Source organism: Salmo trutta, chromosome 19, assembly GCF_901001165.1.
Source record: "Salmo trutta chromosome 19, fSalTru1.1, whole genome shotgun sequence".
In the NCBI taxonomy this organism is placed as follows: domain Eukaryota; kingdom Metazoa; phylum Chordata; class Actinopteri; order Salmoniformes; family Salmonidae; genus Salmo; species Salmo trutta.
The window spans coordinates 46,995,570-47,015,825 of record NC_042975.1 but is presented as its reverse complement, the minus strand read 5'-3'; the positions used below and the strand labels follow the sequence as shown (position 1 = coordinate 47,015,825).

At 44.0% G+C, this 20,256-nt stretch overlaps 1 protein-coding gene across 2 annotated transcripts in view; it reads left to right on the top strand.

Moving 5' to 3' along the window:
• LOC115154819 (serine/threonine-protein phosphatase 2B catalytic subunit alpha isoform) overlaps window positions 1-20,256 on the top strand; it is a 52,388-nt gene that overhangs the window by 18,028 nt on the left and 14,104 nt on the right. For both annotated transcript variants that reach the window (XM_029701435.1, XM_029701434.1), the window contains exons 2-4: window positions 3,101-3,301; window positions 17,904-18,028; window positions 19,464-19,575. In XM_029701435.1, coding sequence (XP_029557295.1) covers window positions 3,101-3,301; window positions 17,904-18,028; window positions 19,464-19,575 — 438 coding nt within the window. The remainder of the gene's footprint in view (window positions 1-3,100; window positions 3,302-17,903; window positions 18,029-19,463; window positions 19,576-20,256) is intronic.

The following is a 20,256-nucleotide window of genomic DNA, read 5'->3' as shown; positions in this document are numbered from 1 at the left end:
TCTTTTGATCACACAGCTCTGCCTCATCTCGCTCCTGCGAGCTGTGAGAACACAATCTGGTTTATTGCGTTGAGGGGTGAACTTTATTTGCTCCGAGTAGTTGCACAAACTCGTACATACACTGAGTGTACGAAACATGAAGAACACCTTCCTAATATTGAGTTGCACCCCCCCTTTTGCCCTCAGAACAGCCTCAATTCGTCGGGGCATGGACTATACAAGGTGTCCAAAGCATTCCACAGGGCTGCTGGCCCATATTGACTCCAATGATTCCCAGTTGTGTCAAGTTGGCTGGATGTCCTTTGGGTGGTGGACCATTCTTGATATACACGGGAAACTGTTGAGTGTGAAAAACCCAGCAGCGTTGCAGTTCTTGACACACTCAAACCGGTGCGCCTGGCACCTACTACCATACCCTGTTCAAAGGCACTTAAATCTTTTGTCTTGCCCATTCACACATACACAATCCATGTCTCAGTTGTCTCAAGGCTTAAAAATCCTTCTTTAACCTGTCTCCTCCCCTTCATCTACCCTGAAGTGGATTTAACAAGTGACATCAATAAGGGATCATAGCTTTCACCTGGTCAGTCTAGGTCATCGAGTGTTTTGTACACTCAGTGTATATTTGGAAACACAATACAGTCAGGTATACACACCTACCGTATATGTAAGCACAGAGACAAACACGTTAACATGCACCGTTCAGGAAAATACACAAGCCCAAAACATACGCACATAGACATATACTAACATGGACTTTCACACACAGACACATGCACAGATAAAACACAAACACACTGTTGAATGGGATTAATTTAACCCCAGTGAAAATCTCATGCCAGGCCTGGGCTCATTATCCCAGCAGCAGGAACATGAGACTTCTTTCTTTTCCCCCTCTAGTCAAGCATCCATTATTTAACAGCATGTTGATCACGTTGAGCCTCAGCTTGGAGAGCTCTCTCTCTCTCTCTTCTATTCCCCCAGCGCTCCGCTCAGCAGCTCCCCATTGCCACATGCACTGAGCAACACACATCTCTCGCCGACAAACTTGGCCATATTGCTATATTGCTCTGTGTGCGTGCGTGCGTGCGTGCGTGCATGCGTCTCAGACAACCATATTGCAGGGGCTGGAGCACCACTCTGCTTTAGGTCATGGTATCAGCTGCTTTTTATTATTACTTTTCAGTCAGCAACCGGTTTAGAGCTCAGACACTGGTGAGGTAATCACTATCCAATCAAATACTTTTTGTAGGTTTGTAGAGTAGTGTTATTGGCTGATGGAAACAATCAAGGACCCCCAGGCCTATATAGTTGTGAGTTCACAGGTGCATTGTCCTATGGGTCAAAGGACCTGCCTGATGCGTGCCGTTTTCATTCTGACTGGTCCGTGATATAAGAGTACAATGGTGTTGGATTTAGTATCCAATCTGAATCGAACATAATCGTCTATGACCGATTTTGATTGGAATGCAAACCTGCTTTCATAGTAAGGATACAGGTCCGGCAATAAGAAAGGCTGCTGCATCAGTGAGCGTGGTTCCGTTCCCTTTTATATTATGCAGCACGCAAAGCCAACGCCAAAGTATTTCGACCACTGACACAGATAGATTAGCTTCAGTGCAGACAATTCCCTTTGTTGCTCCCAAAGCAATGGATGTGATGTTGGATGGGATGTTTTCAGAGGATGTCTGGTAGACAAGTGCTGTCTTATTCACGGGTTTTTAGATTTGTATTAATGACCCGGTGAAGTTATTCCTTCACACTCAAGTTTTGTTTCCTGTCGTATTACAGTATTATTGGCTTTCTTTCATCAGAACTTACTGCACCCCCTGGTTGGAACACAACACAATCAGTTCCCTCCTTTAAGGGATCGGAGATACATACAGTAACTACTCAGATGGTGGTGGCAAATAAAGCCCTCTGTGTTGAGCAGACTTTTGTTAAGCTGTTTATACGTACTTCAGAATATGGATTGTTGACTCTCACAAAAAAAGGTTGTTATCTGGGGAAAAATCACATGGACATTTTTATTCCACACATCAGATTGTATATTTACAGCGATTCATAAATTATAATATACTGTGGAAGCATCCATAATTAAAGTAGGCCACATTTTGGAAGAATTTGTTGACAGAACTTTTCCCCTCTGCAAAAAAGTTTGACTTTCTTTTAGGTGTCTTGAAGGGCGGGATTAGCATTATACATATAAGCACCATAATTGAACGGGCTGAGCAGGTTTAACCAAAGTATTGGAGGATAGAGTATCTGTTTTAGGCCTTAGTTGTAACATGAATTGTAGAAGCCGGTACAGTGAAGACATCTAACTAGCCTGCGGCAATCCCTTGTTGTGTCCTTATAGCGGTACACAAACGTTCAGCACCAGCGCGAACTAAATCAAGGGACTGGTCGCCGATTCAGCACCACGGCCGTTAAATAGCGCCAGGCAGCTCATAATGAAATGTTTCAACGCACCTGTGTTGGGCTCTGTGCAGGTCTGCTGATAGACACTCTGCGACGCTTTTATTGCCATACTGCTCTCAGACTATTTGGAATCCGACATCTGAGGATGTCTAGCGGTTTCCCCCCTGTGAGCTGGCTGTACAACTGATGCTCTGTGTTCATCTGATATGCAGTGTGAGGGTTTCTAAGGGGAGTGGTCTTTGTTCCCTGTCTCATGGTGGTTTGATTTTGATGGGTCTGTTTCCTCTTCTCATTGGCTCTCTTCTGCCCCGCCCCCTATATCTGTGGCCCTCAGCGATTGGATTGTACTGTACTACATGAAGTCATGTTCCCTGTACAATACATCCCGCAGAGGGAACTCATGTCATAGGAAGGACAAGCTAGCCAATGTAGAATAAACCTCTGCACCATCAATCTGGACCAGAGTTAAAGTAGCTTGCAAACATTATCACATAAAGTAATTGGCCAGCTATTATTTTTTTTTTAAACAAAACATTATGCGATTAGAATTCTCTGGGCTCTTTCCCCCGTGCTTAACTTTAAGTCTGAAGTGTTTGTGCCCTAGTCTCAGAGCAGGTGATCACACGGACTGTCCTGACGTCCCATTGGGGTGTGTTGTCTCACTGTGTTGTCTCCACAGCCGTGCCCTTCCCCCTGAGTCATCGCCTCACATTGAAGGAGGTCTTTGACAGTGAGGGGAAGCCCAGGGTGGACCTGCTCAAAGCCCACCTCACCAAGGAGGGCCGCGTGGAGGAGGCCGTGGCACTACGCATCGTCAACGAGGGCGCCGCCATCTTGCGCCAGGAGAAAACCATGCTGGACATAGAAGCACCAGTCACAGGTGAGGAAAAGAGATGACCTTTTTGACTTCGGTGAAACAAACGTTGACTAACATTCACAGCGTTCATATCACGGTCCAACAGGGAGGAAGGAAGGGAGTCATATCAAAATGTTGAAGACAGACCTGTCAGAATAGATATGATTTCTTCTGGTTATTTGGTCCAGTGGCGAGTGAGAAAGAGTATTATGAGTGACTAGGTTGCTGTGAGAGTGGGTCTGTGGGTCTAAAGAGCTTCAGACTGAGGGACTCTTTTTATTAGCAGGTTAGCGTGAGAGTGAGTCTGAGCTCTGGAGTAAACCTGCACTGTAGAGAAGTTTGGTATTTTGGCTATCTGGGAGAATGTACTTTCGTTTGATGTATAAATGTATGTGTGTGACGGTGTCTTACTGTACTATGTCTATAAGCAAATATTTGTGGGCAAGTAGAGTGTCTGAAAGTGAAACAGGAAGACAAACATAGAGAGACTTGGAGTGAGTGTGCAAATGAATGACCTGAAATACAAAAATAAACTCCAAAGCACCTGACTGGAGTTGAAATGAAGATGAAAAGCAGAGACAGCAAAGCAGGACTCTCTATATGCAGAGTCCCATAGCAGGTAGCTGTCACTCTCAAATATTATAGTCATGTAAGAATAATATATTTCTCAAGCACCTCAAGCGCTCTGTATCTCTCTTTAGCTTTCTTTTCAAGTATCAGAGCATCAATGTTGAGTGTTGTTTGAAGATACCTCTCAGACAGGCACTTATACATGATGAGGACCAGACTATACTGAGGCTTGTTCAACCAATCATAGAATTACAGCGGTTTGTCACCTCACCTGCATACAAAGGGTTTGATTCCAAAACGCAATAAACACACATTTTTCACATTTAGCATTTTTTTTTCATCTGAAATGAATGCTCATGCATCCCTTTCTATGAACATTTACTTTAGATGTGCTTTAGAATGTGTTTTGTTGCAAAACGCGATATCGGACACTATGCGCTGTGTCCTGAGCCATGTGTTTAGACAGTTGGGACATTGAGGATTCTGCATTATGATGCATTTACATGACATTTAGCCTACATGACACTTCGAACACTTCAGCCATGTTAGCACACCTTTAACATTACACATGGAGTTTAGTAAAAATAAGATGTATATATTACAAATTCAAAAAGTTGTCCAAACTCTCTAAATATATGGCTCTGGCTATATCCACTGTCCAGATGCATAGAACATTCCATGTTTCTTGTCACTAGTGTAAAAGTTCATAATTTAGCAAATAATTTCCATTATATTTGTCTGTTCAGTCATAAGTTAGTTTTCTCTAAATACCTTTTCCACATGTAGGAACGTAATCATATTCCAGTTTTTTTTTACAATCGCTAGGACCCAGTTCTCAATACTTAGGTCACTTTTTCAAAACTCTTCACACAGTTCTCCAAACCAACTTTCAGCTTGGCACAGCAGTTCATTTCACATCCAAAATGCACTAAAACTACCAAAACACTTCATACATGTCTCAAATCAACTCATTCTTCCATAACACTAACAAAGGTCACCCAACAAGCACACGTTGTCACTCATAAAACAATGACCTAAACAACACTAACAACAGGCAGCATTACACAATCTTTTCTTTTGTCAAATTTCTTTACAAAACAAGAATGACACCTCTCCACTGTTTAGAATTCACTGCAGTATATGTTATAGGAATGAATCAGACATGATGCAATATGCTTCAATATGTTTGTCATTTTTTGGCATTGAGTGTTAACAAAATACAAGAATTTGTATATACACCATCTACAGATACAGTAGCAATGATAGTCATCCCAGTCTTCTGCATTTGGCCACAGGTTCTCATCCACATCACATCTTATGTCATCCTGGGCAATACACCTAGGAAAGAATCTTTTGGCTTGCCTGGTCCATCCCTGGCAATCTTCCTCTGTCAGCCACTTCTCTATCTCTGTCTGGGTCCATGTTTACATTACACTACAGCATTATTCCTAACATGTCCCCTTTTGTGTAGATGGTAATGTAATTGAAAGACTAACACCTGTGTAAGGGCTCAGCTACAATGGGAATCAGCTGCGGTTGGTCTAATTGTTTTGATAGTATTTCATTTTTTAGATGTGGGATATATTTCAATAGAGTATTACTGTAGAAATGTAGCAAATTGCTGTCTTATTCAATGGTGTGTTATGTTAGGTTTTGGACTTAGGTTTAACCGTTTTGAAAAGAGTATGTGAACATGTGCAAATTGTCCTGTAGGTACATAGAGTTTTGGTGGTGGTTGTGTCTGAGTGAGAAAATCATTCATGAAATTTGAAAGATGTAGTCATTGAATGCATTTTGTGCCAAAGCAATGAAAAATGATCGACAGTTTAGCTCACATAGACTGCTGTTGTGTTCACTGTGTGAAGAGTTTTGAAAAAATGACCTAAGTATTGAGAAATGGGTCCTAGCGATTGTAAAAAAAACAACAACTGTAATTTAGGCTAACCACTGGTTTAGTCATCCAGATGCGGTGATAGACAGCTGTCACTCTCAGCCGTTAGCCAGCTGGCTACCTAGCATTACATTAGCTTCAGCTCTTCGCTTTGCTCACACTTTCGCCGCTATTGCATTCGGTGCATCCCCGCGATTGGTTCACGGTCATAGATCTGAAGGATGCGTATTTTCACTTTCCTATACATCCTCCCCACAGAAAATTTCGGAGGTTTCATTTCGAGGGTGTGGCCACCGAGTTTCTGGTCCAGGCTTTCGGGCTCTCCCCATCACCCCGCACCGTTTCTATGGTAGTGGAGGTGGCTTTGACACTATCTGGAGCTCCACACGGCTACGCTGATTTCCCATATTAAGTCTCAGGGGTTCATAGTGAATCATGAGAAAAGTTGTTAGACTCTGGCTCAGCACTTTCAGTTTCTGGGTCTCATTCTAGACTCGGTTCTGAATCATGTGTTTTTGTCCCAACAGAGGAGAGTCGCGTTCTGGCTCGGTTTCAGCTGGGGCACTCTGTGCCTTTTCACTTGTGCCAGTGATTATTGGGTCTGATGGCCTGTTTGATAGCTGTGGTGCCTCTGGGACTGCTGTTGACGCGTCTGTCTCAGCGCTGGGTGATTGCTACGCATCTTGATGCATCTCGACAGAGCCATCGGTTGCTCAACGTGTCCCTGTCGTGTCTAAGGGCGTTGACTCCTTGGAAGGACCGGTGTTGGTGGTGGCGTGCATCAACAGGTAGGGAGGGATGCGGTCTAAGGTTTTCACGGTTTCCACAGACGCGAAATTCAGAGATCTGACCAGGGATCCGGGTCCTAAATTCAGACTTTCGTCTCGGATCTGAGTCAGGTCTGATACAATTGCCACGAGTCTCGGGCATGTGCAATTAATATTGATTTACCGACTGGACCCGATTGGAACTGGCCTTTTGTTAATTTAGTGTTTGTGTGTTGAGAACTGCGCCAACTTGTTATCTGTGTCAGCCAATTGAAACTAAATAAAACGTATAGCTTATGTTCAGCTGAAACTGGTTCCGGTTGCTCATCTCACTTACGCCTGCTGCTGAAGAGAGAGAGCGAGAGAGAGCCTTGGTCTAGGCTACTGTTGATTGTGAAGATGGAGTCCTTTTTTGTTGAAGTTAAACTAAAGTTACAGGAGAAAAGAGTATAGTGAAAAGATGCCGACTAGGGGAATGTTTTTATATTGTAGTGGACAAAGATGAGAAGAACGTTGGCGCGGCCAAATGGACTGTGTGCAACTCACTATTGAGGTTGGAAGCAATTTTGTACATTTTTTATTTATTTTCGTATTTATTATCAATCGTTTAGTCGTTATTATCATTGTAATTATTATTGTAGGCCTATTTTAATCATCTAAACCAGTTTTTTTTAAATAGCCTATGCAAAAAGTGTTTTGTTTGATTTTTGTTGTTTTGTTGGCTAAATTAAGTTCCAAAGGCAGGGCGCACCGGAACAGAAATATTTTTTTATAATTTGTTTTTGTTTTTAAGGACACGTAACTGTGGATCCCTTGGCCAATATCGCTTGTTGATTGATGGCCCTGGCAGGGCCCAGTTGTAGTTTTTGTTGTTGGTTTTCTCTCTCTTTTTCTACTCTCGGATCTGAACGGGTCTCTCGGATCCGAACCAGACCCAAACGGGTCTGTTTAGGTCTGTTTTCCACAGTCCTTTTCTGAACGGGGCTGACTGTCCTGGGGTCCATTCGGAACATGTCTCCGTTTTTTGAAAATGTATCTATGCATATCGGGGATCCATTTCAAACTTTTTGGACCCGTGAAGACATCTAACGTGGTCTCTCTCTCTCCTAAACCTGGCCCATTATCTGCTCGCATGGAGCAGTGCGCATTTCCTATCTCTCAGGTTGACATATCTTCCCAGGTCTCTCAACATGGATGCAGATATACGTTCCGGGGGGGTCCTATCTCTACAGAGTGGAGACTGCACCCCTCCGGTGGTTGCCCAGATATAGGACCAGTTCAGCAGGGTCGACGGAGATCTTTACGCATCGCGAGAAAAAGTGCATTGTCGTCTGTTCTTCTCAATGAAGGATCTGGGCGCTCTGTTGGGAATGGATGCTTTGGCATATCAGTGGCCTCTGACCCTGCTCTATTTCCTCCAGTGGACCTGATTCGGGCAATCGTGAAGAAGGTCCATCAGGAGGGTCTGTTGTTGATTCTGGTGGCTTCCCGTTGGCCCAGACAACCCCGGTTGTCTGCTCGTCAAACATCTCATTCCAAAATCATGGGCATTAAAATGGAGTTGGTTCTCCCTTTGCTGCTATATCAGCCTCCACTCTTTTGGGAAGGCTTTCCACTAGATGTTGGAACATTGCTGCGGGGACTTGCTTCCATTCAGCCACAAGAGCTTTAGTGAGGTCGGGCACGGATGTTGAGCGATTAGGCCTGGCTCACAGTCGGCGTTCCAATTCATCCCAAAGGTGTTCGATTGGGTTGAGGTCAGGACTCTGTGCAGGCCAGTCAAGTTCTTCCACAACGATCTTGACAAACCATTTCTGTATGGACCTCAGTTTGTGCACGGGGCATTGTCATGCTAAAAGAGGAAAGGGCCTTCCCCAAACTGTTGCCACAACGTTGGAAGCACAGAATCGTCTAGAATGTCATTGTATGCTGTAGCGTTAAGATTTCCCTTCACTGGAACTAAGGGGCCTAGCCCGAACCATGAAAAACAGCCCCAGACCATTATTCCTCCTCCACCAAACTTTACAGTTGGCACTATGCATTCGGGCAGGTAGCGTTCTCCTGGCATCCACCAAACCCAGATTCATCTGTCGGACTGCCAGGTGGTGAAGCGTGATTCATCACTCCAGAGAATGCGTTTCCACTGCTCCAGAGTCCAATGGCGGCGAACTTTACACCACTCCTGCCGATGCTTGGTGTAACCGATGTGAAATGGCTAGTTAGTTAGCGGTGGTGTGCGCTAATAGCATTTCAATCAGTGACGTCACTCGCTCTGAGACTTGAAGTAGGGTTTCCCCTTGTGTTGCAAGGGCCGTGGCTCTTGTGGCGCGATGGGTAACGATGCTTCGGTGGGTGTCAGTTGTTGATGCGTGCAAGGGTCCCTGGTTCAAGCCCAGGTTGGGGTGAAGAGAGGGACGGAACCTACACTGTTACATTGATGCTGTTGACCTGGATCATTGGTTGCTGCGGAAAAGGAGGAGGTCAAAGGGGGGGTGAGTGTAACCGATGTGAAATGGCTAGTTAGTTAGCGGTGGTGCGCGCTAATAGCATTTCAATCAGTGACGTCACTCGCTCTGAGACTTGAAGTAGGGTTTCCCCTTGCGTTGCAAGGGCCGTGGCTTTTGTGGCGCGATGGGTAACGTTGCTTCGTGGGGTGTCAGTTGTTGATGTGTGCAAGGGTCCCTGGTTCAAGCCCGGGTTGGGGCGAAGAGAGGGACGGAACCTACACTGTTACATTGGCAGTGCACATGGTGATCTTAGGCTTGTGTGCGGCTGCTCGGCCATGGAAACCCATTTCATAAAGCTCCCGACGAACAGTTCTTGTGCTGACATTGCTTCCAGAGGCAGCTTGGAACTCGGTAGTGAGTGTTGCAACCGAGAATAGACAATTTTTAGGCTCTACGCGCTTGAGCACTCAGCGGTCCGGTTCTGTGAGCTTGTGTTGCCTACCACTATGCGGCTGAACCATTGTTGCTCCTAGACGTTTCCACTTCACAATAACAGCACTTACAGTTGCCCGGGGTAGCTCTAGCAGGGCAGAAATTTGACGAACTGACTTGTTGGAAAGGTGGCATCTTATAACTGTGCCACGTTGAAAGTCACTGAGCTCTTCAGTAAGGTCATTCTACTGCCAATGTTTGTCTATGGAGATTGCATGGCTGTATACACCTGTCAGCAATGGGTGTGACTGAAATAGCCAAATCCACTAATTTGACGGGGTGTCTACATACTTTTGTATGTATAGTGTATACGGATAGGACCAATGATATCTGCATTGTGAGCAGCTTTTGTAATTTTTTTTCTAATCCAGCTCGGGGTAGGGCGCTTTCTAAGCCACATCTTTCTCATTGCATTGTGGAGGCTATGTCCCTGGCGTAGGACACCAAAGGATAATGGTTGCCTAGCGATATGCATACTCACTCCACTAGGGTTGTGGCAGCTTCTTGGGCATTGTTCAGGAGCATGACGATTGGTGATACCTGTGCTGCAGTAAGTTGGGGTTCCCCACATACCTTTTGTGAGGTTTTATCACTAGGATGTAACTGCTCCTAGTGTTCTTATGGCTGGGTTCGGGAGTGGGTGTTAGGAAGCGTGCAGGTTATCCGTGTTACCACAGTTCCCTATGTGTTTGAGCCTTGGGCTGCCTGTGGGAGCGGCAGCGTGTAAAGTGCGCATTATCAGGGTTACCACAGTTTCCTTTGGGCTTGCGCCTTGAGCTGCCGTGGCAGTGAGCGAGTACACAAGTTACTGCAGGTTTCCTGTGGGCTTGAGCCTCGGGCTGCCGTGGTTCATCGACTCTGGTCTATGCTATGCAGAGCACGTGTGCGCTTACCGAGTCACGACAGGTGTTCTGTTTTTTTTGGGACTTGTGATTCCTTGCACGAGTTCTGACATTTCAGGCTCAAGGTAAGTAATGTTCTTGGAACCGTGGGGTCTGTGGACTTAGGCTGTAGTGGCAGCGTGTCAGTATACATAGCCAAGTTGCAGCAGGTTCTGGTTCCCTATATGGGGCTCTGACAGTTCAGGCCTCATCGGGCTCTGACAGTTCAGGCCTCATCGGGCTCTGACAGTTCAGGCCTCATCGGGCTCTGACAGTTCAGGCCTCATCGGGCACTGACAGTTCAGGCCTCATCGGGCTCTGACAGTTCAGGCCTCATCGGGCACTGACAGTTCAGGCCTCATCGGGCACTGACAGTTCAGGCCTCATCGGGCACTGACAGTTCAGTGCTCATCGGGCTCTGACAGTTCAGTGCTCATCGGGCTCTGACAGTTCAGGCCTCATCGGGCACTGACAGTTCAGGCTTCTCCGGTAAATATTAGGGAAAAGGGTGGCTTCTGTAACCCCTTTTTGGAGTCAGTGAAACGTGTGTGTGTGTGTGTGTGTGCTTGGGCTGCCATGGGCCTCCTAGTTTGGTAACATCTGAGCCGGCTTGGGGCGTGATTGTATGTCCCTTAGTATGTTATTCCGAGTGACCGACTGAAAGGGATCGTACGGTTATGAATATAATTACTGTTCCCTGAAGGAGGGAACGAGGTATAACATATTTTGGTCCCACATATTTGGGCTCACTGAATTGAGGAAATTAACGGCAGCCCCAGTATTATAGCCAGGAAGGCGGGGCTTCCGAGGGCGGGCTCAGCATCCATTGGTCCGTTGGGCGTGATTTCAGTTTTCTTCAGGTGAAATATGATTGGTCGTTGATTCCCAATAGTATGTTATACCTCGTTCCCTCCTTCTGGGAACAATAGTTGTATTCGTAAGTGTTCATTCTCTTGTACAGTGACTCCACCCAGCCCACAGCGATGGTAGAGCTGAACAGCCCGACAGTCCAGACACATCCACACCACTGAGCATGAGCACATCCCAGTGAAAGCTGCTTGGCTGCTGGAGCACCCAAGATACCCTTTCAAAACACTAGGCACCTTTTTTTAAAGTATATATAATTTCAAATTCCTTATTAAGCAAACCAGACGGCACAATTTTCTTGTTTTTTTACATTTACGGATAGCCAGGGGCACACTCCAACACTCAGACATAATTTACAAACAAAGCATTTGTGTTTAGTGAGTCTGTCAGATCAGATGCAGTAGGGATGACCACGGATTTTCTCTTTAAGTGCGTGAATTAAACAATTTTCCTGTCCTGTTAAGCATTCAAAATGTAAGGAGTACTTTTGAATGTCAGGGAAAATGTATCGAGAAGAAAGTACATTATTTTCTTTAGAAATGTAGCGGAGTAAAAGTAGTCAAAAAATATAAATAGTAAAGTACAGATACCCCCAAAAACGACTTAAGTAGCACTTTAAATAATTTTTACTTAAGTACTTTACACGACTGCCATTACGTCTAATCACATAGCACGTAGACCTATTTACCTTTACGTCTAATCACATAGCAGGTAGACCTATTTGCCATTACGTCTAATCACATAGCAGGTAGACCTATTTACCATTACGTCTAATCACATAGCAGGTAGACCTATTTACCATTACGTCTAATCACATAGCAGGTAGACCTATTTACCATTACGTCTAATCACATAGCAGGTAGACCTATTTACCATTACGTCTAATCACATAGCAGGTAGACCTATTTACCATTACGTCTAATCACATAGCAGGTAGACCTATTTACCATTACGTCTAATCACATAGCATGTAGACCTATTTACCATTACGTCTAATCACATAGCAGGTAGACCTATTTACCATTACGTCTAATCACATAGCAGGTAGACCTATTTACCATTACGTCTAATCACATAGCAGGTAGACCTATTTACCATTACGTCTAATCACATAGCAGGTAGACCTATTTGCCATTACGTCTAATCACATAGCAGGTAGACCTATTTACCATTACGTCTAATCACATAGCAGGTAGACCTATTTGCCATTACGTCTAATCACATAGCAGGTAGACCTATTTACCATTACGTCTAATCACATAGCAGGTAGACCTATTTACCATTACGTCTAATCACATAGCAGGTAGACCTATTTACCATTACGTCTAATCACATAGCAGGTAGACCTATTTACCATTACGTCTAATCACATAGCAGGTAGACCTATTTACCATTACGTCTAATCACATAGCAGGTAGACCTATTTACCATTACGTCTAATCACATAGCAGGTAGACCTATTTGCCATTACGTCTAATCACATAGCAGGTAGACCTATTTACCATTACGTCTAATCACATAGCAGGTAGACCTATTTACCATTACGTCTAATCACATAGCAGGTAGACCTATTTGCCATTACGTCTAATCACATAGCAGGTAGACCTATTTACCATTACGTCTAATCACATAGCAGGTAGACCTATTTACCATTACGTCTAATCACATAGCAGGTAGACCTATTTACCATTACGTCTAATCACATAGCAGGTAGACCTATTTACCATTACGTCTAATCACATAGCATGTAGACCTATTTACCATTACGTCTAATCACATAGCAGGTAGACCTATTTACCATTACGTCTAATCACATAGCAGGTAGACCTATTTACCATTACGTCTAATCACATAGCAGGTAGACCTATTTACCATTACGTCTAATCACATAGCAGGTAGACCTATTTGCCATTACGTCTAATCACATAGCAGGTAGACCTATTTACCATTACGTCTAATCACATAGCAGGTAGACCTATTTGCCATTACGTCTAATCACATAGCAGGTAGACCTATTTACCATTACGTCTAATCACATAGCAGGTAGACCTATTTACCATTACGTCTAATCACATAGCAGGTAGACCTATTTACCATTACGTCTAATCACATAGCAGGTAGACCTATTTACCATTACGTCTAATCACATAAGTAGACCTATTTACCATTACGTCTAATCACATAGCAGGTAGACCTATTTACCATTACGTCTAATCACATAGCAGGTAGACCTATTTACCATTACGTCTAATCACATAGCAGGTAGACCTATTTACCATTACGTCTAATCACATAGCAGGTAGACGTATTTACCATTACGTCTAATCACATAGCAGGTAGACCTATTTACCATTACGTCTAATCACATAGCAGGTAGACCTATTTACCATTACGTCTAATCACATAGCATGTAGACCTATTTACCATTACGTCTAATCACATAGCAGGTAGACCTATTTACCATTACGTCTAATCACATAGCAGGTAGACCTATTTACCATTACGTCTAATCACATAGCAGGTAGACCTATTTACCATTACGTCTAATCACATAGCAGGTAGACCTATTTACCATTACGTCTAATCACATAAGTAGACCTATTTACCATTACGTCTAATCACATAGCAGGTAGACCTATTTACCATTACGTCTAATCACATAGCAGGTAGACCTATTTACCATTACGTCTAATCACATAGCAGGTAGACCTATTTACCATTACGTCTAATCACATAGCAGGTAGACCTATTTACCATTACGTCTAATCACATAGCAGGTAGACCTATTTACCATTACGTCTAATCACATAGCAGGTAGACCTATTTACCATTACGTCTAATCACATAGCAGGTAGACCTATTTACCATTACGTCTAATCACATAGCAGGTAGACCTATTTACCATTACGTCTAATCACATAGCAGGTAGACCTATTTACCATTACGTCTAATCACATAGCAGGTAGACCTATTTACCATTACGTCTAATCACATAGCAGGTAGACCTATTTACCATTACGTCTAATCACATAGCAGGTAGACCTATTTAACATAAGCATTCTCAAAGCTTCTTGTTTATTTGATATGGGTCTTGACATTAATAATAGACAATTTTCACACATACTTTATTTGTCTTCATTTTGGCTTATCTTACCAAGTCATTATGAACAGATAGGGTTATACCAACTCACAACACGTGCACACAAACAACCAGCACACAAAGTCGCTTACTGTACAAACACTCCCATATGCACGAGTCGCACGCACGCATACACAAACCTGCAAACACAACAGCACAGCAAAAGCACACTCACTCATTGGACATTGCTGGTTCATTCATATACACACTGTTATCGGATTTAGTCTTGCCTCTGTCATTAAGACCAGTATTTATGGGATGCTAGATGCAGACTAACTTACATGATACTTCCTCAGAGAGAGAGAGAGAGAGAGAGAGACGAGGTTCTCTTCTGTACACATCAGCCTTTTCTACTCTTCCCCCATGTCTGAATCCCCTGCCATACTAAGGCCATGGAGGGAGAGGAAGGCTGGAGTAAGGCAGTAGAGGACAGAGAAACTCCTAGTTTACCATATTACATCCGCAGCTAGTGTTCACTTAGACTGGGCTGTAATGTGAGTCCCGACCCATTTGCTTTGTCAGATAACTGCCAATTTATCCTGTGTTTATACAGGTGATTACATTGAGATTAGAAATCTATTTGTACGGAGGTGCCTGCCTGTCCTTGTTCGTGTGCTATAATTTAGTTAAAAATAGGCACACTGTGTGTCACCGACATTAGGGGCCATAGGTCCTTCTAATTAGAGTTATTTCATTTGGTATTAGTACCCATTTTCATTTAATTCCTGCTCTGAAAAAGGCATCGGTTGCCATTGTGCAGCATGTGTTACCAAGGTATACTAGGAGTTGTGAACATGATGAATAGACACAGCCCATTGTGCAGATGGCTCCTCCCCTGGCACTGAGTGATTGATTGGTGGGAGATGGTAAATGGAGACAGGATACCTTAGTTACAGTACAGGGGTAGTCCTTCGACCCTCTGGTGAGCAAGCGCCACAAACATGAGGGTCATATGCTTTATTTATTGAGCATGAAATATGGATGATGATGTGTGTATCAGTGCAAAGACATTCTTAAGAATAGCGTTGCAAGTGTGGATCTCTATGTAAGACGACTGTATTCTTGCTGTTGCTAGCACTGTTTTTGAATGTCTGTGCTTAGTCTTACGTTTGTGTGTGTGTATTTATGCATTCATGTACTACTATATGTGCGGTGTGCATATGCTATTTTTTGCGTGTGCGTGCAAGCATGTGTGCGTGTGTTGATTGCTTTACTCACACAAGCAGAGGCTCCCACTCGTGTTGCTTTGAGTGGACAAAAGGCCACAGTGGAGCTGATAGAGGGAGACCGGGGCAGACAGGAGGAGAGGGAGGGTGAGTGGGAGCGAGAGAGTGGTGATGATGAAAGAGAGGAGATGGGGAAAGATGACGAAATGAGATGCAGGTTTAGGCTGTAAAGCCACAGTGTTGAGCACCCAGAGTCCAGTTGTTATTGTCTCCAGGGGATTGGAGCCAGCCTCCCAGAGTCCCAGAGTCCCAGCCTCCCAGAGTCCCAGAGTCCCAGCCTCCCAGAGTCCCAGCCTCCCAGGCTCCCTCCCCCAGGCCCAGGGTCCCTGAGCCACACCCACCTCCTACTGGGGGTAGAAAGAGAGAGGCCTCTGGGGGCAAACACCCAGGCAGCATCTCCATGCCAACACCGCGCGAGGGCGAGATAAATAAAAACTCCCATTTATTTCATTATTTATTCTCATAAAAATCATATCACCATGGCAACAGGAGTTTGCAACTTCTCTCATCTCTCTCTCTCTCACCCTCTCTCTCACACACTCTCTGAGAAAACCACTGAGCCGAGAAACAGCATGAATCTTCTACTGTCTAATTTACACAGGAAAAGCATGCATCACACAGGCACTCTCTTTTTCTCAGTACCACACACGCAGACTTACAAGAATGCAGACGCACTCACACACACACACACACACATTTTATCATACAATTGAAGTCGGAAGTTTACATTACACCTTAGCCAAATACATTTCAACTCAGTTTTTCACAATTCCTGACATTTAATCCTAGTAAAAATTCCCTGTCTTAGGTCAGTTAGGATCACCACTTTTATTTTAAGAATGTGAAATGTCAGAATAATAGTAGAGATTTATTTCAGCTTTTATTTCTTTCATCACATTCCCAGGGGGTCAGAAGTTTACATACACTCAATTAGTATTTGGTAGCATTGTCTTTAAATTGTTTAACTTGGGTCAAACATTTCGGGTAGCCTTCCACAAGCTCCCACAATAAGTTGGGTGAATTTTGGCCCATTCCTCCTGACAGAGCTGGTGTAACTGAGTCAGGTTTGTAGGCCTCCTTGCTCGCACACACTTTTTCAGTTCTGCCTACCAATTTTCTATGGGATTGAGGTCAGGGCTTTGTGATGGCCACTCCAATAACTTGATTTCGTTGTCCTTAAGCCATTTTGCCACAACTTTCGAAGTATGCTTGGGGTCATTGTCCATTTGGAAGACTCATTTGCGACTAAGCTTTAACTTCCTGACTGATGTCTTGAGATGTTTCAATATATCCATAAAATGTTCCTGCCTCATGATGCCATCTATTTTGTGAAGTGCACCAGTCCCTCCTGCAGAAAAGCACCCCCACAACATGATGCTGCCACCCTCGTGCTTCACGGTTGGGATGGTGTTCTTCGGCTTGCAAGCATCCCCCCTTTTCCTCCAAACATAACGATGGTCATTATGGCCAAACAGTTCTATTTTTGTTTCATCAGACCAGAGGACATTTCTCCAAAACGTACGATCTTTGTCCCCATGTGCAGTTGCAAACCGTAGTCTGGCTTTTTTATGCCGGTTTTGGAGCAGCGGTTTCTTCCTTGCTGAGCGGTGGATATAGATACTTTTGTACCTGTTTCCTCCAGCATCTTCACAAGGTCCTTTGCTGTTGTTCTAGGATTGATTTGCACTTTTCGCACCAAAGCACGTTCATCTCTAGGAGACATAACTCGTCTCCTTCCTGAGCGGTATGACAGCTGCGTGGTCCCATCATGTTTATACTTGTCCCATCATGTTTATACTTGCTCCCAAGGATGAACCAGACTTGTGGAGGTCTACAATTTTTTTCTGAGGTCTTGGCTGATTTCTATAGATTTTCCCATGATGTCAAGGAAAGAAGCACTGAGTTTGAAGGTAGGCCTTGAAATACATCCACAAGTACACCTTCAATTGACTCAGGCTAATTGACATCATTTATCAGAACCTTCTAAAGCCATGACATAATTTTCTGGAATTTTCCAAGCTGTTAAAGGCACAGTCAACTTAGTGTATGTAAACTTCTGACCCACTGGAATTGTGATACAGTGAATTATAAGTGAAATAATCTGTCTGTAAACAATTGTTGGAAAAATTACTTGTGTCATGTCCTAACTGACTTGCCAAAAATATAGTTTGTTAACAACAAATTTGTGGAGTGGTTGAAAAACAAGTTTTAATGACTCCAACCTAAGTGTATGTAAACTTCCGACTTCAACTGTATATAAAACGCCCGCTGTGTACTGTATGTAGTGCTAACAGATCCAGTAATAATGTGCTCGTTTCTCATGCTGTGGGATTTGATGTTTTGCAGTGTGCGGGGACATCCATGGGCAGTTCTTTGACCTTATGAAGCTGTTTGAGGTGGGTGGCTCGCCGGCCACGACGCGTTACCTCTTCCTGGGAGACTATGTGGACCGGGGATACTTCAGTATCGAGGTAAGAGACCTTTAGGCTGGGAGGCATTCCTGCCGTTTCCACATGGAATGAGAGACGATTGGCATCTCTGTCCTGCTGCCTCCCTCCCTGTGCCTCTCCGTGTGCTGTGCCGCATCCCTGCGTTGCTATAGTGGAGGAGCTATAGTGCACTGAAGCACCGCAAAAACACCAGCTCTGCACTCGCTGTCACGCGGCCAGCTTCCCCCGGAATCTTCCGTGAGGAGGAAGGAGGAATCATCCAATCACATGCAATCGATGCTGACAAGTTGCATTTGCATAAAGGAAGGCTCTCCCACTGGCCTGAGGGGTTGATTATCCGCAAACAGACTGGCTCCACCAATTCTTATGATTAGCACACTATCTTTATCAGCTGTCCGCAAATCAATGGCTGGGGGTCCTCATCTGATATATACTGAACAAAAATATAAAGCTAACATGTAAAGTGTTGGTCCCATGTTTCATGAACTGAAATAAAACATCCCAGAAATGTTCCATACGCACAGAAAACGTATTTCTCTAAAATGTTGTGCACAAGTTTGTTTATATCGCTGTTAGTGAGCATTTCTCCTTTGCCAAGAAAATCCATCCACCTGAAAGGTGTGGCATATCAAGAAGCTGATTAAACAGCATGATCATTACACAGGTGCACCTTGTGCTGGGGACAATAAAAGGCCACTCTAAAATGTGCAGTTTTGTCACACAATGCCACAGATGTTTTGAGGGAGCGTGCAATTGGTGTGCTGACTGCAGGAATGTCAGAGTTGTTGGCAGAGAATTGAATGTTCATTAATCTACCATAAGCCGCCTCCAACGTCATTTTAGAGAATTTGGCAGTACGCCAAACCGGCCTCACAACCACAGATCATGTGTAACTACAGCAGCCCAGGACCTCCACATCCGCCTCTTCAATTAGGGGGATCGTCTGAGACCAGACAACCGATAAAACTGAGGAGTATTTCTGTCTGTAATAAAGCCCTTTTGTGGGGGAAAACTCATTTTGATTGGCTAGGCCTGGCTCCCCAGTGGGTTGGCCTGGCTCCAAGTGGGTGGACCGATGCCCTCCCAGGCCCACACATGGCTGTGCCCCTACCCAGTCATGTGAAATCAATAGATTAGGGCCTAATGAATTTATTTCAATTGACTGATTTACTTATATGAACTGTAACTCAGTAAAATCGTTGAAATTGTTGCGTTTTATATATTTCAAATAAAGGTCAATTTTTAAGCCTTTTCTGGTTTGAGCTCAAGGCAGTCATTGATCGTGATACAGTCTGATTTTATATCCAATGCCAAGTTATGTAACGCTGATGTTGTTATCGTCAAGCTGCAGCCTATTGCAGGCCTTTTTTCTTAGGTCCCGAACAGTGTATTATATCATTGTTTTTTTGTGTGTATGTAAACTGATCTAATAACCCTTTATCTACTCTCTTGACAGTGTGTTTTGTACCTTTGGTCGCTGAAAATCCTCTACCCAAAGACGCTATATTTACTGCGAGGAAACCACGAATGTAGACATTTGACAGAATACTTCACCTTCAAACAAGAATGTGAGTACTCTCCAGAGATGTTCTATTTCTCTGTCATCTCGTGCATTGTGCCTTGGGAGGCTATGAAAGGATTCTTGAAAATGAACGCGTGCAACATTAGAGAGAAGTAGTGGATGGATGGTTCGAGCGGAGGTATCCCATGAGGAGAAGCAGGCAGGAGGCTACAAGTACAGGTAGACCTGGAACCTATTTCCGTATCTTCTCCGGTGGCACATCACCATGGTTACCAATGCTGTGAAAGGTTGGGGATTAGGAGTTAATGAAAAAAGACTGCCATGGCATACAGACACACACACACAAACAAAGATGAAATCGGGCGAGCCTGGGGAGAAGTGTGAGAAGGTGTTGTGATGAATATCCGAGATCCCTTAGCTGGGAAGGAATACGACAGAAGGTAGAGAGGTGTTCTCTGGGTCTTAGGTGATTTACCCAATAAATTACTGGGAGTTTATATATGACGTGTGCGACTCTTTATTTTTATAGTTCTCTGGGTCTCTAACATCCATGGAGAAGTGCATGACGGGACTCATCTTGTTCTTCTCTGCTCAGTCGGATCACACAATACTGTATATCTTCTTGAGAAAGGATGGTTGGATGTTATTACGAGAAAACGTACAAAAATGTATGCACTCACTACTGTAAGTTGCTCTGGCTAAGAGTGCCTGCGAAATGACTAAACCA